Here is a 22306-nt window from a genome sequence, read left to right on the forward strand (position 1 = left end):
CTGTGCAGTTTCCAAAATTTGCTGTACTTCCTTTGGAATCAGCGAGATTTCTTCATCTCGCTGTATACCTTCCAATTGTATCTGTCGCGCTCCTTCTTCCTTCCCTCTTTCAGTTTCTGGGGATGGCGGTGAGTCTGCTTTCAGTATATTACAATAAAAATCTCGTGCCTTCAGAACTGTATTAAGATGATATCTTGTACCAACATAATTCACCACTATCCCAGTTGGTATCTCCCATCTAAACTGGATCTGTCGTTTTTTTAATTCATCTGTCAGGAAAATAAACTCTTTCCTTTTTCTTAAAATTCTTGGTGGAATTTCTTTCAAAATTAAAACCTCTTGATCAGCCACTTTAAATCTGTTATTATAAAAAGCTTGAATAATCACCTTTCTGATCGTTCTCTTTGTGAAATAAACAACCACATCTCTTGGTAGTTTTCTTTGCCTAGCAATCCAGGAGTTAACACGAAATATTTTATCTATTTCCAATATAAAATCTTCAACTCGCCAACCCAAAATAGGCACCACAGCTTTTGCCAATATCTCTTCCAAGTTTTCTTGTGGATTTTCTTTCAGACCTCTTATCCTCAAGGCAAACTCCATGTCTCTATATTGTATCATTACCACCTCATCATCAATTTTATCCATTTTATTTTCGGCTTCACACATTTTAGCCTCCAATAGTAAATTATTTTGATTAACTTCTTCCACACGTTCATCCAGACTCTCAATACAAACTGTCAGTCTCTGAAATACCAGCAAAATATCCTCTCGTATTGCCTTATTTTTCTCATTAATAAGCTCTGCCATTTGCTCAGATTGAAGTTTTAAAGCATCTTGTAAATCTTTTAATGCTAATGTGGATGTAGGTACTGCGGGGGATGACATCAATGTCTGAAACCCAGATTGTTGAACTTGTGATGCCCCCGCATTTTTAGAGACAGTAAATCTAGGTGGTTTGGAAGCCATTTTAACACCCAATTAACTTTCGTTTCGCACTTTCACTTTTCCGCCCAAATTGCAACTTTGTTGCTTCACTGTTAAATATCCAAATCTTTTAAGTCTCTTTTAAGCCAATTTCAAATGTTTTTAACAAAGTCCTTTACAACTTTAAAAATCCACTTTCTGTCTTCCTCCTTGATCTTTTATTTTATTTTCCTTATTCTTTTGTTCTTCGCCCTTTCTCCAAAAAATTTATTCCGGCGCCATCTTCCTCCCCTTCTTTTAAGTTAAACCGGAGTTAAAGATCATATACTTGCTGTTTCAATATTCTCCTGCTCAGCTCTGCCTGCGTCCAAGTAATCCAAAGTACAATATTGAGTGCAGGGATGGTTGCAACGTCCTGCTCTGTTTTAAAGCTTTAAAACAGAGGAGTCCCGGAGTCCAGAGTTAAATTCAGGCTCCGAGGGAGCTCTCACCCTTCGCTCCCCAGACTAAACATTATGGGGATCTAGGGGAGCTCTACCTCTACCTGAATACTCACCTGCCCTTCTCCCGAAGGGGAGATTCCCAAATCGCGAAACAGCTGATAGTCGCTGTTTTCGCGACTTGAACAGAACAACGGGGCTGATGGTCAAAAATGACCGCCATCGACAGAGGCTTGCCACCCGGAAGTCTGGTCATTCTTAATCTTGTAGTTTATTTATTTATTTATTTATTTTATTTTATTAGATTTATATACCGCCCTTTCCCGAAGGACTCAGGGCGGTTTACAAGGTATTTAAAACAAGAAATACAAAAGTTAAAAACAATTTAAAAAATTACATCAATCCCTGAAAAAAAAGTAAAAACCCCAATTAAAATTAAAATTAAAATTCTCAGCCTAGGCCAGAGAGCTCGAAGAGGCAGGTCTTCAGGTCCCGGCAGAATGAACGGAGGCCGGGGGCAGTCCTGAGCTCCATGGGGAGCTGGTTCCAGAGGGCAGGCGCACCCACTGAGAAGGCTCTTCCCCCTGGGTGTTATCTGCCAGCAATCTTTTACCGGCGGCACCCTGAGCAGACCCTCCCTGTGGGAGCGCACTGGACGAAGGGAACTTGATGCTGGCAGCAGGTGTTCCCTCAGATATCCCGGACCCAAGCCATTTAGGGCTTTATAGGTCATCACCAGCACCTTAAGCAGCAGTGTTACACATACAAATGCAATTTTAATTTCAACTGAGTGTAAAACACTGAACTCTGCATGGGTTTTCCCCTGAATATAAAAACCAGGAGCCTGGAGTTCTAGTCCCATTTTAGGCATGAAAAACCAGCTGAATGACTTTAGGCCAGTCACTCTCTCAACCCAACTTACCTCACAGGGTTGTTGTTGAAAGGGAAAATAGGGAGGAGGAAGGAACATTAATCCAGTCCTATTAATAATGTACTCTTGCTCCCTCATTATTTGTAAAAACAATAAAGGTAAGTTATTAAATAAAATCTAGAAGGAAAACATGAATTTTGATCCCCAAATCCGAACTTAACTGTTCAGGCGACCAAGACTCGGCACTTTTGTCCTGTGGGGTCCTTGGTGCTCTGAGCTTACCACAAAGTAGGTAACATCTGTGTTAGCATGAGTGCTTACACCTAGTTGGATAATGAAACGTCTTGCAAGAAAACAACCAAGCTCAGAGAGCGTCAAGGACCCCACTGTTCAACCCCGAGCCACAAATATTCTCTTCTATCGGTACATTTTGTCTTCCTGCCACTAATATTTGAGTGTGCCAAATGCAACTGCCCGCTGGCAAAAATCTGCCCGTGGAATGCATTTTTTTTTCCCGTAAGCGCCTTCCTTCTACTACAGCACGTAGCGATCGGGCCTGGCGAGGCGCAGGTACCGGTAGTACCGTAAAGGGACTCGGTGGCAGAGCAATCCCACCAGGGCGGAGCCTGGAAAAAACGTGGCCGGCTCGGTTCGGGCTGCGCCGCCCCTCGACAGGTCATTTCCTCCCTTCTTCACCAGCCCGGCTCCGCCTCCTGCTAACGCGCTTTTCATCGCTTCGGCCACATCACCTCCCCCCTCGTGCGTTCGGCGCCGGCCGCATCCTCTGCTTTTTTGCCTCCTCCTGCTCTGCTCTGCCTCCCGGTGTGGCTCTGTCGCTCCCCCGCCCCCGGCCGGGAGTCCCAAGCCATCCCATCCCGCCGTCGTCCTCCACGTGCTAAAGCGAGCTATGGGCAGCCTAGTGCTGGAGGATGGGACGGTCTTGCGTGGACGTCCCTTTGGACTCGTGGGGACTCCGGTTGCGGGTGAAGTCGGTGAGTTTCTGTCCAGGACCAAAGTGGGGGAGGAAGAGAAGGAAAGCGCTTTGGTTGGCCGGTTGCACTTCTGCCTTCCAGCAAAAGGAAGGATAGAGGTGCCCTCCCTTCTGTCTATAAGTAGGGAGGGTCGAGATATGGCCCTGCCCTCTGTCATTATGCCCATTTGCTCAGCAGGCGCCTCTGACCGTTGTTGGATCCCCAAATGTGCCTAGGGGTTACTTGTAGAGGAGTGGCCTCTGAACGTGCCCAGACTTGGTAGCACAGCTGTCTGATAGACCTGATAAGATCACATCTATTCTTGTGGTCAGGCTTCTAGACTTTCTCCCGCTTGTCACGTTGCTGATGTTGAAACTAGGTCAGGCCCATTCCCAGGTCAGATAAATTAGAAGTAAGAAGGTATCATCTTGTCTGGGTTCATCATTCTGCTTGCTTACACCAGTACTTCTCAAGGTGTTTTTGAAACATGATCAGCTGAAAGGTTTCAAAAGTGCAAATAAGGAATTATCACTCCTTACTCTAGTCCAGACATGTCAAACACAAGGCCTGGGGGGGCCGGATCCGGCCCGTGAAGTGGTTTCATGTGGCCCGCGAAGCCATCCTGGAAACAGTGAGGGAACGGCCCCCACTGCCTTGGCCCTGGCCCAGAGACCCTCCTTCTGCCAGAGACCCTCAGATCTGTCCCACTCCTGCCCAGGCCCCCATAGGCACCCTTGATGCAAATGATGTAGAGCTGGCCACGCCCACCCAGTAGGCCATAGACTCTAGACACACCCACCCAGTAGGCCACGCCCACCCTGGCCATACCCACCTGGCCCCCTAAGGGCAACCGCAATGCTGATGCGGCCCTCAATGAAATTGAGTTTGACACCCCTGCTCTAGTCTATGCCCTATGATGGCGATGGCCCTCCAGAATTTTTTTTTTTTTAGAAAAGAGGTTCTAATTCTTGAAAACCAAGGCTGTTGCTGTCTTCAAAGTATGCCAATTAGGCCTTTGGAATAGTGGCAACATACACCTCTCGGTGCCATTTGATGGATAACACAAGGGAAATGCGCTGTTGTGTTAAACTTTTAGAAGACATTGAATCAGCTGTTTTGTGGACAGGCTGCTGGACAGAACAGATCAATGTTCTCATCCAATAGAATGGTTCTTCTATTGCTGAGTGGAGCCACATCTGGTTTGCTGATTTCTAAAAGTAAAAAATATCTTCTTGAGGCGAATGAATTAAAGTGGATCTTCCCCTTTCTATTGAAGAAGGCAAGTCCAGAATCTGAGAACGTGCCACTACCAAGAAGATAACCCAAGCTTTCATACGACTCAGCAATCATAATAACAAAACAACAATAATAAACATTTGTGTAGTAGTTTGGAGCGGTCAAAGCACATCACATGCTTTATTTAGTTGTAATCCTTAAAGCAGTTTTGCATGGATGAATTGAGAAACAAGAAGCCCTTGAATATTAATCTGCAATCATGATCTAACCAATGTTCACGGCTAAAAATTCAGCACTATTTGGAGGGTCACAGATTGCTGTAAGAATAGTCAATATTGGTACTTGTGGAGAATAAGGTTTAGTTAGGCCTTTAGTTTAATCCAGCTGCAGACCTTCCCGTGTAACACTACTATCTTATTAATAAAAACTATAGCATGGTGAACATTCTCTTCTGGTAAGGAGACAGCTGTACTGGTAGTAGAAAGCTCATATCAGATTAGAATTAGAATTAAGCTGGAAGTGACCTTGGAGGTCTTCTAGTCCAGCCCCCTGCTCAAGCAGGAGAACCTATAGCATCTCAGACAAGTGACTGTCTAGTCCAGGGGTCGGCAACCTCGGCTATGCTGGCTCAGGAATTCTGGGAGTTGAAGTCCACGAGTCATAAAAGAGCCGAGGTTGCCGACCCCTGGTCTAGTCTCTTCTTAAAAATCTCCAGTGACAGAGCGCCCATGATTTCTGGGGGGAAGCTATTCCACTAGTTAATTGTCCTCACTGTCAGGAAGTTTCTCCTTAATTCCAGGTTGCTTCTCTTTTGGATCAGTTTCCAACCATTGTTTCTTATCCTGCCCTCTGGTGCTTTAGAGAATAACGTGACTCCCCCTTCTTTGTGGCAGCCCCTCAAATACTGGAACACTGCTATCATGTCTCCCCTATTTCTTCTTTTCTTTAGACTAGCCAAACCCAAGTTCTGCAGCCGTTCTTCGTATGTCTTAGTCTCCAGGCCTTTGATCATCTTAGTTGCTCTTCTCTGAATTTTTTCCAAACTCTCAACATCTTTTTTCTGATATGGTGACCAATATCAGTATGGTGACCAATCAGGAATAGGATGAGGAAGAAGCAGAAGTGGATAGAAAAGAGAATGCCAAATGATAAGAGGTGCTTTGAGAAGGCTGTGTGTTCTACAAGTTCTTACAATTGTGAGCATTCAGCTTATTTAGTGAGAAAATCCTTGTGCTAAACAGAAGCAGCATCATTCTTAATACTTCTGTAATAGTGTTTCCCTCAGTCTTTGAAAAGCTTATGGCACTAGAAGAAGCCTGGTATTGGATTGCTCCATGTGACAAATATCCTGACTGGAGATCAAGCAATGTGTGCTCAAGACGGGTTTTCTGGATGTGGAAATTGTGAGGATGGGGCAGTTGCTGATAATTGTTTATCTTGGCTCTTTACCTTTTTTATGTTAGGAATATTGTACAGCTGTAGAAGTCAATATACAGATATGGTCTGGGATTCCACACTGGGTAAACTACAAACAGAGATAAAAGGTGACAAGCTCAGTAAATGATCCCTGCATTTACTTTGATGGAGGGGTCAGCAGTCCACTCTATCCAGTCTTCTGAAAAGGCTGCTGATGTCACATCTGACTTCTTTCCCTTGAATGCTCCTTTTGCCAGATGCAGCAGAGCTGTAAAGCACTGAAGTAACAACTACAAATGGGCTGGAGAAAGACTACTCAGTGCTTAGGCCTGGTTTTTATCCAGAGTCATTTGCCAAAACCAATATGGGCTTTTGCCGAGGTCACTAATCCAATTTTATCATTTCTTGAAATCTGCAGTGTTCCAGACCGGCATGGTGGGTTACCCTGAAGCACTGACAGATCCCTCCTATAAATCCCAGATCTTGGTACTGACTTACCCACTGATCGGGAATTACGGTGTTCCTCCAGATGAGTTGGATGAGTATGGTCTCAGCCGGGTAAGTATAGCATTGGCAGAAAGAAACCTATTCTTACATGTTGCAGTAAACATTTCAGATGACTTAGCACTGAGATTTGATTTTTGGAGGCCTGGAGACCAGGTGCCAGAAATTATTCTGGCCTAGTTGAAGGGTTCTAGGAATTTCTGGCTCAGCCAGCCTGGTGTTCACATACTTCATCTGCTCTCTCAGTGCAATGCTATAAAATGGACAGGCTGCATATCTAAATTTGGGTTATCTGCATATTCGACGTAGAGATTTGATTTGATTCCTAAGTGATAAATTAGCTTGTTGTCCAGAATAATCCAGTGTCCTGAATTAAACTGATGATTCATACCAAATAATCAAAATACGTTGGATACCTTTGAACTGATTGGATGAAATGAACTGGATTAGAAGTTCATGCACTGCTAATCTGCTTGCTGAACTAGTTCAGTTTATAGTCTTTTTTAACTATATCCCTGAGGTTGTGGAGAATTTCTGAGAACAGGAGAGAAAGAGATATATATTCTTTCTCTCTGGGAATGACAGCTGAAAGTTAGCTGCAGAATTTATTTTAATGCGATTGTTGATACAAGTGATGAATATAAATATATATATAATGTACATATTTCAAATAAATAAAATATTTTGGGGACTTGAAGGGGATTAGGAAATGTTTGTGATGATATGTTTCTTTATTAACTCTTTGCTTCCTCTCCTCCAGTGGTTTGAATCTAGTGGCATTCATGTGGCTGCACTGATTGTGGATGAATGCTCTCGAAATCCCAGCCACTGGAGTGCTACACGCTCACTGGATCATTGGCTGAAGGAAAAGGGGATTCCTGGTTTGGAAGGTAAGCACTGCTTATCACAAAGTGCTAGGCTTTGCCGCTAGATAACCTGGTGAAGTGCAAGTTGCAAGTTTCTCTTATGTGCTCCTTGAAAGCCATAGTGGGGTGCCTCAAGGCTCAGTCCTTTCTCCCTTCCCATTTAATATCCACTTGAGGCTATTGGATGCTATTTTGCCTAGGCAACAGCTTCTGCACGTATCCATTAAGGTAATCTTCCCTTCTCTCTACACAGACAGAAATTTATCTCTGCAACACCAGTCTGGGGAAGTAGGTTGCTCTGAGAGATTGTAGGAGAAGTTGTGTCACTCTGTACAGGTGGCCTTGACTTATGACCACAGTTGAGCCCAAAATTTCTGTTGCGAAGTGAGACACTTGTTAACTGAATTGTGCCACATTTTACAACCTTTCTTGCCATAGTTGTTAAGTGAATCATTGCAGTTGTTAAGTTAGGACATGGTTGTTAAGTGAATATGGCTTCCCCATTGACATTATTTGTCAGAAGGTCGCAAAAGGTGATTACATGACCCCAGAACACTGCAACCATCATAAATATGAGTCACTTGCCAAGCATCTTATTTTGATCATGTGACCATCAGGATCTGCAACAATTGTAAGTGTGAAAAATGGTCATGTCGGTTTTTCCAATGCTATTGTAACTTTGAATGGTCACTAAATTAGCTGTTGTAAGTCGAGGCCTACCTGTACTAACAAAAATCACAAACTGTACTATAGCACCTTTTCTGATTACCAACTTCTATTAAAAGACATAAAGTTTTCTGACATTTCCCATCAAATGCATGGAGTGACTTGATTGATGTAGGATTTAAATTGGGAGAAGACAAGTTAGCTCTGCAGATGAGGTTACATGGGTGAGAAATTACCTACATCCATGAAGCCACTCTGCAATGAAGACAGGTGCAGCTCAGGAAGGCTTATGGCTTTTAATAACACCTGTTATTTGGAAAAGGTGCTGCCGGTTACCTCCTGACTTTTTGCTGGGAATAAGACTTAAGTGATCCAAAGTTGCCCACTGAACTCCAAGAGTGAGTGAAGACTTGAACTGGATCACCCTGCCTGAAATCTTAACACCTTAGATGAGGGATCTTCAAATTTGGCCCTTTTATGACTTGTGGACTTCAACTTGTGGACTTCAAGTTGTGGACTTCAAGTTGAATTCCTCACCCAGTGTGCCTGGCTGAGGAATTCTGTGAGTTGAACTCCACAAGTCATAAAAGGGCCGAGTCTGAAGACCCTTGCCTTAGATGGTACACTTGGCTACATAACTGTATTTAATCAGAAATATAGGGAAGCAAAATTGTGATAGAATCAACATTACTGAAAACAGGCAAAATATGAAAATAGTTAGCTTGTTCAGGTTGTCTCAGCATAAATAAAAATGGAGATTATCCTGTCTGAATTCTCCTAGTGATCACAGAACCACATTGTCTACTGAGATAGTCCATCCTTTCTAATAGCTCATTTCTCCTGCAGGAATTGACACACGAGCACTAACCAAGCGGATCCGGGAGAAAGGGAGTATGCTGGGCAAACTGGTACCAGAGGGCATCCATAGTTCACACCAGCCATTTGATGATCCAAACACACGGAACTTGGTGAAGGAAGTTTCACTGAAAGTAGGTTGCAAGGATAGGGTTGGGAGGGAAAAGACAACTTGGGTTAAGCCAGCTATGTTGATTCAGGAATTCTGGGAGTTGAAGTCCATGAGTCATAAAAGAGCCGAGGTTGCCTACCCCTGGGTTAAGCAAATTGGAGATGGCAGGCAATAGCTGTGGATATACTGTATAATATTCAGAGTAGGAGAGGGATTTCTTTAACTGTTAATACATAACTTGGGAAAATGCATTATTCTGAGAAGCAGTTCTGATTCTGTGCTCCCTCCTTCTGCCTAAGAATATGCACTCCATACTTTCAAGTGGCTCAATTCTTTTATAGAGCCTTTCTGCACCAAAACGCTATTATTTTATAAGATTTCTATAGACACATAACTTATATGGCATAACCTTGGGTGGCTCACAATAGCAATAAAAGACATAAAAACCAATCCGTTTTTTATTGTTGCAGGATTCCACTTCTGCTCAATACCAAGGCATGGGTAACTGAGCAGGAATTTAAATTAGATAGGTAAATTGGGAAAAAGTCATGCATTCCTGGAAGAATTTTGGGTGGGAGGAGGTTATTCCAAGGAGTTACGATCTTCCCACCCATCACCCCTTCTTGCTTCTTCTCTATCATTAACAGTAGTGGTAAAGGATTAAGTGTGATTTATTGGCTACTGTGCCATAAACTTCAGCATAACTACTTTTTCCACTATGACTCCATAGGAACCCCACTTGTTCAACCCTAATGGGTCTGTGAGAATCACAGCAATTGACTGTGGCCTGAAATACAACCAGATCCGGTGCCTGTGTGCTCGCGGGGCAGCTGTTACTGTGGTGCCCTGGGACCATCATCTGGATAGTATGGGTAGGCATAACTGAGTGGTGAGTAAGGGGTTCACAGATCCAGACAGGTGGTTTGTTTCAGCTTGGGAACAAAGAATGTGGAGCCCAAGTGGCTTGTTCAAGGGGAAAAGTAATAATAAGGTCATAAAGAGATCCAGTTTGGTCTGGTGGTTAAGGTGCTGATCTAGAAACCAGGAGACTGTGAGTTCTAGTTTCACCTTACGCATGAAAGCCAACTGGCTGACTTTGGGCTGATCACGCTCAGCCCAACCCACTGCATAGGGCTGTTGTATGGGCAAAGAGGGTGAGGAAGGAGGTTTACATATGATCATTAGCTTGAATTACTTAAAATAATAAAGACAGGGTAAAAATGAAATAAATAAATGGATAATGCCATCTGATAACTCATTTCTTCCCCCAGAATTTGATGGGTTGTTTGTTAGCAATGGTCCTGGAGATCCACAATTCTGCCAAGAAAGTATTTCCAATCTGCACCGTGTGCTGGAATTGCCAACTCCAAAGCCCATCTTTGGCATCTGCTTGGGTCATCAACTGTTGGCTTTGGCCATTGGAGCTAAGACCTATAAAATGAAGTAAGTGTTTGTGTGAATATCTGAAATAGCAATAGCACATAGACATATACTGCTCTATAGTGCTTTGCAACACTCTCTCGAGTGGTTTGCAGTGTCAGCATATTCCCACAATCTGGGTCCTCATTTTACCAACCTGGTAAGGATGGAAAGCAGAATCAACCTTGAGCCCGTCAGGATCAAATTCCAGGCTATGGGCAGTGTTAGCCAGCAATACTGCATTCTAACCACTGCACCATCACGGCTCTTAAATAACCAATATATATCTCTTCAATAATGTTGAGCAGTCTAATTCTTCAGCACTATAGTAAATGGCAGGTAGTCCTCAACTGGTCATAAAGCACCTCTGGCCATTGTTAAATATCACACCAGCACACCTATTGCCCTGGTCACATGACCACACATATGGAGGACCAGACCTCAAATTTATTGAAAACACTGGCATTTGCTAGTGTTTTCCCCTCTGGCAGGTTAAATGCTAGTGAATACCAGCATTCTGAAAGGCTTAGAATACTGCCATTTCCACTCCAGGGTGGCAGAAACATGGGCACTCAGAAAGGCTCTTCCGAAAATTCCTTGGCACACTGGAGAAACAGATCTCAAATCTTGTGAAAATATTAGCAAATGCCATCATTCTCACAATTGTTCTCCCTATCCTACCATGCCCAGGAGGCCCAGGCTCTCTCCCCAGCATCCCTCCACTTAACGATCGGCATGTTTGCTTAATGACTGCAACTGGGAGAGCTGGGATTGCAGTCATTGAGCGAAGGAAGTCATGTGGTTCTCAATGACCGCTTCACTCAACAACAGATTCTGGGCCCAATTGCGGTTGTATGTGAAGGACTACCTGTAGCTTGAAACTGAGGATTTCCCCCCACACACACAAGCTAAGCCTTCAAATTCCTCCTCAGATACGGAAACCGTGGACACAACCAGCCTTGCCTGCATGAGGGATCCCAGCGCTGCTTTATCACATCACAGAACCATGGCTTTGCAGTAGATCCAGCTAGCTTGCCATCTGGCTGGACTCCTCTCTTTACCAATGCAAATGATCACTCTAATGAGGGACTTGTGCATGAGTCAAAGCCATTTTTCAGGTAAGGAAAAGCAAGAGACGGGGAGGTGAACAAGTTATTTGGGGTGGCCTTCTTTATTCTGATTTGCTGGGACCATACGGAAGACCTAAAAAGAGCTTTTCTGGATCAGATCGAGGTTCCATTTCTCCCAGGCTTCTGTATTGTATAGTGACCAACCTGGTGCATTCAGGAAGCTCCAAGCATTATGATACTTTTCCCACTGTTGCATTCCAAACTTTGGGATGTGCTAAGGTGTGCTGGTTATGATTTGTGTGTTGTCAAGTCACTCTTGCCTCCTAGCAACTACGTGGAGTTTTCAAGGCAATGTTTTCAAAAGTGGTTTGCCATTGTCTTTCTATGGCTGTGCAAGAGTGACTGGCCCAACGTCATCCAGCTAGCTTATGTGCCTAAGGCAAGACCAGAACTCAGATTTCCCTACTCATGATTTAGCACCTTAATCACTAGATCAAAGACAGGAAGTAGCTATCAGATGTAGTTGCCATTAGTAGCCCAGTCTTCCATCAATTTCTCCAGTCTCTCCATCAGATGGCAAAAATTTCCAGGTTCTTTTATCAGCCCCAAATCTTCTTTCATTTAGTTTTCTTGAGATTTTGAATTCTCATTTTAGGTTCATAATGTGCACGCTCCTGTATGCCTTGAATCATGTCTCCCCTTATCAGCCTTTGTTTGAAATAAACAGCCCAACTGCTGAAGATTTTCCTTACAGAATAAGTGCTCTAAGAATTTAGATAGAGCACCAGAGAACGGTATTGTGTTGCATTGTCTAAGGGGCTTGGATTGCATCCATAACATTTCCCTCCTTGTTTTCTCCCCCTGTCTGATCCCAGTGTGCAGTTCCACCCAGAGCACAATGCAGGGCCAATGGATCTTGAATGCCTTTTTGATGTCTTCTTGGAGGCAGTGCAGGACACTGTTGCTGGAGGGCAGGGCCCTAAGACAGGTGGGAGCTCTGTGACTGAGTTGGCTTCTGAAAGCCTGGATAGAGGCCTGGCTTTACCTCCATGCTACCCCGTATGGTCAGCAGGTTGTGCCCCTGCTATAGGGTGCTTGCTAGTCTCCTGGCAGGGTTGAAGCTTTGCTAGGTCCACCTGTGGGCTTTAACGACTGCAGTGATCATCCAGGCATCTCTCTCTCTTCCCTCCCACCTCTAGTGTATAAACGGCTGCAGGACTGCCTGCACAATTCAAAAGTCCTGCCTGCCAGCAACCTGCCCCGCCCTCACAAGGTGCTCATCCTGGGCTCAGGGGGCCTTTCTATAGGGCAGGCAGGTGAGTTTGACTACTCTGGCTCCCAGGTGAGTGAGTGAGGAAATGGAAGTCAAAAGGCAGTGGGGAAAATTACAAAGTGGGATGGGGGTTGGGTGGAATACACACAAGCAAAAAGGACTGTGGGTTTTTGTCAAGGGCAAAGTCGCCAATGTGCTTGAGGTATCAGGTGTGGAGGGATCATTTCTTTAGTACTGATACAGGGCAGCAGCTGATCTCAGCTCACCTTGGGCTGCATCACAGAGAAGCAAGGATGATTATTATGGTTGGTTGCACAGTCATCCAGAGGACTGGATTTGATATTTTTATCCATCTGTTGAGTCCTTCCCAAGGATCTGGGATAGGTAGGAGTTGTTTTGATGGTGTTAAAGGTATCGTTGCAGGATGTAAGCTGTTCCATGTAAATCTACCTTTTGTAATTAATTGATGGGGATTTTGTCAATGCTGGTGGTGTTCAAGTAGTGCTCTAGACATTTGGGGATTGCACCCAAGGCATCCATTGCTATTAGTGTTATCTTTGCTTTCTTTTATCATTATTATGGTTGGTCGCACAATCAGCCAGATTTTACACAGGATTTGGCATTTTAGCTACTATTGAGTCAGTATTAATTTAATGAATATGTTTCCTAACTCCCAGTGACCTTAGATGGTTTACAAATTGTTAAAAACAAAGGTGGCAGAGAAGACAATGGGAACAAGGAAAAGGAAGAAAAGGGGATAGGTAGGCAGTAACAATTTGGTCAACGGAATTGTTGTCCCTTCATACCATGAAAGTGAAAAAAAGTTCAATATGGAGAAGACAGTGGGTCAGGATTAATCATGGCCTATTTCAGGAAATTATTTTCCCAAAAGAGAACTATGTCTTTATTCTAAAACTGTATCCACATGTTTATCTTGATTACTCAATTCACCACAGTTAATTTCCTGGTTTTGCATAATATATTTAGCTATAAAGTAACTGTAAATTAACCAAATAGATTGGGTTTGCCCAACACAACGGGTCCATATTCACATTAGCCAAATTTCCCATGGTGTGCAAATTCAACTGCTAAGTCTTTAATAGACTTGGTTAATACAATTTTTGTTTCGATGGTGTTACCTTGTGAGTGGGTTTATTACATTATGAGGGCTATGTGCATATTTTGACACGACTGGTGTTGTGTTGCAAGGATGGCAATTTATTCAAACATAATCTCACTTCCCACCCTCCCAGGCCATCAAAGCTCTGAAAGAAGAGAACATCCAGACGGTGCTCATCAACCCAAATATTGCCACCGTTCAGACCTCCAAAGGTTTGGCTGACAAGGTCTACTTCCTGCCCATTACTCCTGATTATGTTACCCAGGTGAATTTACTATTTCCCTTCCCCAGATTCCTTGTTTACCTGCCACTCAGTATTCCTATTCTATTTGGAAACTATGAATGTCTTAACATACAGGTACTTACAGCCATTCGTTGAGTAACCATTCAAAGTTACAGCTTCACTGAAAAAAGTGATTTATGACCGATTTTCACACTTACGATCATTGCAGCATCCCCACGGTCACATGATCAAAATCTGACATTGGCATGTATTTATGACAGTTGCACTGTCCTGGGGTCATGTGATCACCATTTGTAATCTTCCCAGCTGGCTTCTGACCAGCAAAGTCAGTCAGGGAAGCCAGATTTTTCTTAATGACCACACGATTCGCTTAACAACTGTGGCAAAAGCATAATAAAATGGGGCAAAATTCACTTAACTGCCTTGTTTAACAATGGAAATTTTAGGCTAAATTCTGGCTGTAAGTCAAGGATTACCTGTACAGTTGAAGGGACTGGAGAATCTCTCCACTTTCCTTACAGAATTCAGGGGTGGGATATGACTGGAAGCGAGCAGGGGGACATTCTTAGCCTTCCACTGTCTTCTCTATGATCAGGTGATCAAGAATGAGCGCCCAGATGGAATCTTGCTGACATTTGGAGGACAGACAGCACTCAACTGTGGGGTGGAGCTGACTAAGGCTGGGGTGCTGGAGCGCTACAATGTGCGTGTGCTGGGCACTCCCGTGGCTTCTATTGAGATGACAGAGGACCGCAAAGTCTTTGTGGAGAAGATGGAGGAGATAGGGGAACATGTGGCACCTAGTGAGGCTGCCTGCTCCATTGAACAAGTATGTCATTCTGCTTAATTATAGCCATACCTCTCTTTGGGGGAGCCCAAGACAGTGGAGATAGAGTTCTCCTTCAGGTCCCAGTAGACCCAGCTCTGGAATAAAGCGTGCTTTTAAACATGGTAGAAGAATTTTAAATAGAAGAATCCATGCAAGAATATACGGGAAGGGGACTAGGTTTGCAGGATAGAATCAGTAGTTCATTCTTCAGTGAAACATTGTTAGGAACTTTCTCTGACTGACAAAGAAATCAGGCTTTCTGATGTGAACCTCATATAGTCCACTTGGATCTGTCAGAATTGCTGGTCAAAGATATGATATGTTTTCTGATCACCACCACTAGGGATAATGGACTTTCTAAATGCTTCCTCCCAACAGGCACAGGTTGCTGCAGAACGACTTGGCTACCCAGTGCTTGTGCGCTCAGCCTATGCATTGGGCGGGCTGGGCTCTGGGTTTGCCAATGGGCGGGAGGAGTTGATGGCACTGGTGAGCCAGGCCTTTGCCCACACCTCGCAGGTGCTGGTGGACAAGTCACTCAAGGGCTGGAAGGAGATTGAGTATGAGGTGGTGCGTGATGCCTATGACAACTGTGTCACGGTAAGCCAATTGGGTTAAAGGGGTAGAGGGAGGTTAATCACCAAAAGGGCAAGTTTAAGCTTGTTTTGGGTGCCAGAAAAAGGATTTTTAAATAAAATTAAGCAGCCAAATGTTTGATTGCAGATTGCTATTTACTGCTGGGTGTCCAAGATAGCTAGATAGGTCCCAACCTCTGACTATACCAACAAGCACACTGCAAGTCATATCTATGCAAGGAATTGATTTGCAGCAGGAGAAAACACTTATTTTAGTTAAAAATAAATGTAAGCTGCTTCAGGGAAAGGCTGGGGATGAGACAAAAGCAAGATAATGATGAAGGGTCCTTTAACAATAGCGAGGCATGATACCTAACTTAGGATCTAAGAACTTGGAGGCATGGATTTGCAGTGATCATGGCCGCCTTCTTATCTAGCTGATCTTCTCGGTTCCCAATCCTGAACAGGTATGCAATATGGAGAATCTGGATCCGTTGGGCATCCACACTGGTGAATCTATAGTGGTGGCCCCCAGCCAGACACTCAACGACAGGGAATACAATCTCTTGCGCACTACAGCCATCAAAGTGGTTCGTCACCTTGGGATCATTGGAGAATGTAATGTTCAGTATGCACTGAATCCTGAGTCTGAGCAGGTGAGATGCTCTTGAGTTGACATTGCAAATGTGTGGCAACCTATGATTGCCCTTGTTGAGCAGTGTATGCTGATACTGTGAGCTTGCAGTTGCTTACAGCAGCTTTCTGCTGAATAAAGTCATGGTTCACCTAGTACAGTATTGTCAACACAGAATAGGATTGACTTCCCAGAGTTTCAAGGCAATCTTTTCTAGCTCAACTCAACCTGGGACCTTCTGCATATTAACCACACGCTCTGTTCTGAGTCATAATTCATTCCCAGGAAATATGGAAACTTACTCATTCTGCTTGCTATACTGAAGGATAATGGAAATATTGGCTGGGCTGCATCTGTCTCTTTCCTGTCCCACAGTACTACATCATAGAGGTGAATGCTCGGCTCTCACGGAGTTCAGCTCTGGCAAGCAAGGCTACTGGCTACCCCTTGGCCTATGTTGCTGCTAAGTTGGCTTTGGGCATCCCATTGCCTATCCTCAGGTAATGCCTGAATGCTCTGGGGTGCAGGATGCATTGCTTTGCTAGAACTATCTGGGGAGGGGTCTGCTTACTCATCACCCCCACTGTGTCAATGGGTTATTTGCTTAAACATTATTTCACCTTTTATGGAGCCAGCCCCCTATGTACTTTTAATTTTGTTTAAAACATGTGAATGATCCATTTTGTCTTAGCAACTGCTACCACCATGGATTCTTGCCATGTCTTATACAGTCTTTCTAAAGGAATGACAACTGTGCCTGCTGTTATAGCTTTTTGATCACAGATTCAGTAAGAGATACATCTCCATCTTAGCCTTCTCTTTCCCTTCACTTCAACCCAGGAACTCAGTCACTAATTCCACCACAGCCTGCTTTGAACCCAGCCTCGATTATTGTGTAGTCAAGATTCCACGCTGGGACCTCAGCAAGTTTCTGCGTGTGAGCACTAAAATTGGCAGTTCCATGAAGAGTGTGGGTGAGTGTTGAAAGGAAGAATATGGTGGGAAGTGGATATTGGAGTCAGGCTCCAACCTTGGAATCAAGTTTGATTTTCATTTGTGCTTTGTGTGGTACAGGCAGCAGATCAGGTATCAGGATACCATGATTTGGGTGTTCCATCAGCTGACAATCTTCTATTTCTCCCCTTTTCTTATCCTTTGCCTATGTAGTTATATACATTATCAAGTTGGTGCTATTCTTCCATTGCTAACTATAAATTGATGTTGATAGTTGTATTCTGTTTTTTGCATTCAAAATTCCCAGAACAACTGGACCCCTTTTATAGATGTGTCAACATCACATGCATATCAAAAAGAGGCAAGACTATATTTTGACACTACTTCTGCCACTTTCCCTTTTTTGCCACACACAAACACTTAGGATGGCTTTGATGCTATAATGCAGACACAGTTGTGGGTGTCTCTAAGACAATGCTTGAGTGATCTTGGCATTCCCTGAGTTATAGTCTTCTCATTCCTCATGGTTGAATATTGTTTGTTTCCTTGATACATACTGACTTTATCTGGCTTTGAAAGAAGCCCTGTTTATTTATTTAGTACAAAAATCTAAACTTAGTAATTTTCCCCTGGGTAAATTTACTGTTGTTCTTGTCATTCTTTCAGGTGAGGTCATGGCCATTGGAAGGAGTTTTGAGGAGGCATTTCAGAAGGCACTTCGCATGGTGGATGAGAATTGTGTGGGCTTTGATCCCACAGTAAAACCAGTCTCTGACATGGTAGGCGTTCCTGGTGAGGTGATGAAGCATGCTGAATGTCCAGTAGCTGTTGTCCCCAGTCCCATTGGACTAACACTCAGGGCTGTGCTGTCCACAATTTTCTGTTCCTTCCTCATCACTGCAGGAGCTGGAGACTCCCACCGACAAGCGGATCTTTGTGTTAGCAGCAGCACTGCGGGCCGGCTATTCCATTGAGCGTCTCTATGAGCTCACCAAGATTGATCGCTGGTTCCTGCACAAGATGAAAAATATAGCTGATCATGCACTGTGCCTGGAATCATATCGCCAGGCAGAGCCGGGATCCATGCCACCTCATGTCCTGAAGCTGGCCAAGCAGTTGGGCTTCTCAGATAAGCAGGTGGCTCAGGCTGTGCTCAGGTACAAGCATCAGTGTGGTTATGATTTGTCTAAACTGGTTTGGCTCCTTGACTATTGTTGTTTTATATTATGTTATTCTATGAGTAAATAAATACACACTTATGATTGTGTATCATTGTGGTTTGGTATGCTGGTCTGACAGCCGCAGACAGGAAAGTATTACAGAGGGTAGTGAGCACAGCACAAGGCATTGTGGGCTGTTCCCTGACACCACTGGATGACATCGCCGGGGCTCGTTGCCTTGGAAGAGTGAGGAAGATTCTCAGGGATGACTCACACCCTGGACGGTATCTCTTTACTCTCCTACCATCCGGTAGGAGATACAGGAATATAGCCAGCCGTACCAACAGGCTGAAAAATAGCTTTTATCCATGGGCTGTTAGGCTTTTAAATGGGACATAATCTTAGGCAGAATTGACTTGGGAGGCCGGTGTGTGGTGTAGTTGGTTCACATAGTGTGGTGGGATGGAGGGTTTGTTGTCACTGTGTGTTGGGGGGAGAGAGCACGGGGGGAGGCTCAGCTAATCTCAATGTACACATATTGTACTTTGACAATAAAGGTTTATTATTATTATTATTATTATTATTATTATTATTATTATTATTATTATTATTATTATTATTATTATTATTAAAAAGCAGCCCAAAGGATTCAGGTCTAGGCGGTCCTGACCATTAGCCAAAAACTGGAAGCAAAGTAATAGCTACTGCTTACTAAGAACCGGTTGTAGGGATGGAGACCATGAAGAGGGATGAGATGTGTGGGGGGAAACCTATAATGCTGACTGTGTCAAAGTGGATACCACAGTCTTTGTCCCTTGGTTGCTTGTTTTCTGACAACATGCTGAGTACAGGCTGAAATAAGGTGGTTGGCATGTTGTGAGAACCCAGCCATAGTTTTACCTTGATTCACATAAATATGCAATTCACATAAGCTATCGTGTTAATAAGGGGGACGCGGTGGCTCAGTGGGTTAGGACGCTGAGCTTGTCGATCGGAAGGTCGGCAGTTTGGCGGGTCGAATCCCGAGTGCCGCATAACAGAGTGAGCGCCTGTTACTCGCCCCAGCTTCTGCCAACCTAGCAGTTCGAAAGCACGTCAAAATGCAAGTAGAAAAATAGGGACCACTACGGTGGGAAGGTAACAGCGTTCCGTGCGCCTTTGGCGTCTAGTCATGCCGGCCACATGACCACGGAGACGTCCTTGGAGAAGCGCTGGCTCTTCGGCTTTGAAACGGAGATGAGCACCGGCCCCTAGAGTCGGAAACGACTAGCACGCATGTGCGGGGGAACCTTTACCTTTACCTTTATCGTGTTAAACGTATGTAGCAGTTATGTGTAAAAACTGTTCAGTCTCTGAGAACAAAATCTCACTGAAGTCCTGGAAAACAGCTATCAGTTGGAGCCAGTACCCTGACCCAGCATAAGACAGCTATTTTGTTTTATTACTTTATTTTAAACATTTATATAGCCACCCATCTTTCAACCAACTCTGGGTGGCTCCCAATCAAAGATCAAAAACTACATAAAATCACAAAACTATAAAACCAAACCAATTAAAACAAAAGCTTGTTGTGTTTCAGCACGGAACTGGCAGTGAGGAAGATGCGCCATGATCTGAAGATTTTACCAGTGGTGAAACAGATTGACACGGTGGCCGCAGAATGGCCAGCCCAGACCAACTATCTGTATCTCACCTACAATGGCACTGAGCATGACCTGGTTTTCCATGAACCACACGTCATGGTCATCGGTTCTGGTGTCTACCGTATTGGCAGCAGTGTGGAATTTGACTGGTGTGCCGTTGGGTGCATCCAGGAGCTGCGCAAGGTAAATACTTGGATGCTTCTTCTCCAAAGGCATTTCCTAGACATGTCAGGAGTTTTCCTTGTTCACCTTGTATCATAGAGGCCTTTCAGTTCCTCTCTACGTCTTTCTCCTCCACTATTCACAATCACTTCGTTGCTCTTCTCTGAATGTGTCACAGGAAGTCTGACAGTGGTGCAAGAAGGCCACGTGGTCTGGTACCAGAGTGTTCCATGCAACCAACATACAAATGACTGCATGAAGTATCAGCTCCAGATAACTCTTCTGAAGCAGTGGCAGGTCACCAATATATCTGCAAATTTGTGGATTGCTGATCACTCGTTGAGTCCCAAAGCCATGATGAGGCTAGGTTCCTATAGGTGTGAGTTCAGAAGATGTAAACTCTATGTGCCTTTCTCCAACAGATGGGCTACAAAACCATCATGGTGAACTACAACCCTGAGACAGTAAGCACGGACTACGACATGTGTGACCGGCTCTATTTTGATGAAATGTCCTTTGAGGTGGGTCTTATATGGTGCTGCATTAAGATTTGGTTTTAAAAAGGGATCAAAAGTGTGTTTTCAGCTCTCTATTTTGAAATAGAAGTGTCTGTACTAAGCAGTAGGGGAACTCTAGGATGAATTGGTCTCCTCTTGAGATGTTCTAGGAATATTAGTTTAAGGGCTTTAATGCTTGTCATCAAAGATTCTATCAGCACATCTGGAGATTCTACCAGCGCATCTCAAATCAGTAAATTTTCAGTCTGCTACTATGGGGAAAAAACAAGGTGGAAATAAACTCATTTACTCCAGATATTACTCACATGGCCATTTCTTTCCTTGAGGCTACCACTTGTGTCTCCCTCCATTCACGCAAGTGCTTCCACAAATATACCAGCATTTTTCTTATATCTATCCTTTTCCTTGCTTTTTAGACAATATTATTCTCTCAAGAGGTTTATAACCACAGAAAGGGTCAGACCCTGCTCATGGCCTAAAAATAATAAGTCACATAAGGTTCAAGAAGGAATGGCAAGATAGTCTTTAAGGCAAGGAAGCAATGACCTGCAATATGGTGACAATCAACTGCATTTCCTGATAGGCTGTTTTGTTTTCTTTGAGTTTTTGCCTGAACAGCAATTTGGTGCTTTTTCAAAATAATTGGCCCAGAATTATTGTGGTGAATAGAATAGAATAGAATAGAATAGAATAGAATAGAATAGAATAGAATAGAATAGAATAGAATAGAATAGAATAGAATAGAGCTGGAAGGGACCTTGGTGGTCTTCTAGTCCAGCCTCCGCTCGAGCAGGAGAACCTATACCATCTCAGACAAGTGACTGTCCAGTTTCTTCTTAAAAACCTCCAGCACCCACGATTTCTGGAGGCAAGCTGTTCCACTGGTTAACTGTCCTCACTGTTAGGAACTTTCTCCTTAATTCCAGGTTGCTTCTCTCTTTGATCAGTTTCTAATCATTGCTTCTTGTCCTGCCCTCTGGTGCTTTGGAGAAACGTTTGCCCCCCTCTTCTTTGTGGCAGCCCCTCAAATACTGGAAGACTGCTATCATATCATTCCTATTTCTTCTTTTCTTTAGACTAGCCCAGGGGTAGGCAACCTCGGCTCTTTTATGACTCATGGACTTCAACTCCCAGAATTCCTGAGTCATTATAGCTGACTCAGGAATTCTGGGAGTTGAAGTCCATGAGTCATAAAAGAGCCAAGGTTGCCTACCCCTGGACTAGCCAAACCCAAATTCTGCAGCCGTTCTTCGTATGTTTTAGTCTCCAGGCCTTTGATCACCTTAGTTGCTCTTCTTTGAACTTTTTCCAAGGTCTCGACACCTTTTTTGTAGTTTGGTGACCAAAATGAATCAATATATACTGAATTGTCAACGGAAGCTCAGAGATCTCCTTGCTTCTGGCAGGGAGAAGCAAGGAAGGCTTCCTCTAACCATTCCTCCCCTTGTTATGGCCATTTTCCTGAGAAGCAGATGCAGTCTTGTCTTGCAGGTCTATGTTTTGTGTTGTTTGGCCAATAAATAGCATCAACGTGTTGCTTTCCAGGTTACCTATAAGTTGCCACTTAGGGTAACTTCCCTTTAGGCAGGCTATAATAAAAGCAAAAACAAAGTTGGTGCCATTTAAAGTCCATAGTGGAATCAGAAAGTTTCTTCCTTTGGCAGTAACTGCATTATTGCTACCACTGGACTGAGTTTATGCCGTTAGTTATGATTCATTTAAATGGAGTGTAATTTACCTAGATGGCGTGATTGCAGCAAATAGACAGGATAAGGGAGGCAGAAGACGTCTTTTTATTTGGTTGCCACAAGCAAAAGGTATCTGGAGCCAAATCAAAGATA

The 22306-nt window shown here is 43.8% G+C and overlaps 1 protein-coding gene across 1 annotated transcript in view; it reads left to right on the plus strand.

Moving 5' to 3' along the window:
* The first annotated feature begins 1580 nt into the window (after nucleotides 1–1580).
* CAD (carbamoyl-phosphate synthetase 2, aspartate transcarbamylase, and dihydroorotase) overlaps nucleotides 1581–22306 on the plus strand; it is a 37652-nt gene continuing 16926 nt past the window's right edge. The window contains exons 1-19 of the mRNA XM_083367570.1: nucleotides 1581–3230; nucleotides 6280–6419; nucleotides 7126–7255; nucleotides 8744–8886; nucleotides 9595–9736; nucleotides 10136–10307; nucleotides 11216–11401; nucleotides 12229–12341; nucleotides 12553–12695; nucleotides 13880–14011; nucleotides 14586–14819; nucleotides 15198–15419; nucleotides 15862–16050; nucleotides 16404–16528; nucleotides 16869–17002; nucleotides 17649–17761; nucleotides 17886–18139; nucleotides 19722–19968; nucleotides 20370–20468. Coding sequence (XP_083223696.1) covers nucleotides 3146–3230; nucleotides 6280–6419; nucleotides 7126–7255; nucleotides 8744–8886; nucleotides 9595–9736; nucleotides 10136–10307; nucleotides 11216–11401; nucleotides 12229–12341; nucleotides 12553–12695; nucleotides 13880–14011; nucleotides 14586–14819; nucleotides 15198–15419; nucleotides 15862–16050; nucleotides 16404–16528; nucleotides 16869–17002; nucleotides 17649–17761; nucleotides 17886–18139; nucleotides 19722–19968; nucleotides 20370–20468 — 3003 coding nt within the window. The 5' untranslated portion in view covers nucleotides 1581–3145. The remainder of the gene's footprint in view (nucleotides 3231–6279; nucleotides 6420–7125; nucleotides 7256–8743; nucleotides 8887–9594; nucleotides 9737–10135; nucleotides 10308–11215; nucleotides 11402–12228; nucleotides 12342–12552; nucleotides 12696–13879; nucleotides 14012–14585; nucleotides 14820–15197; nucleotides 15420–15861; nucleotides 16051–16403; nucleotides 16529–16868; nucleotides 17003–17648; nucleotides 17762–17885; nucleotides 18140–19721; nucleotides 19969–20369; nucleotides 20469–22306) is intronic.

This window comes from Vipera ursinii (genome assembly GCF_947247035.1).
Source record: "Vipera ursinii genome assembly, chromosome: 1".
NCBI classification, from domain to species: Eukaryota; Metazoa; Chordata; class Lepidosauria; order Squamata; family Viperidae; genus Vipera; species Vipera ursinii.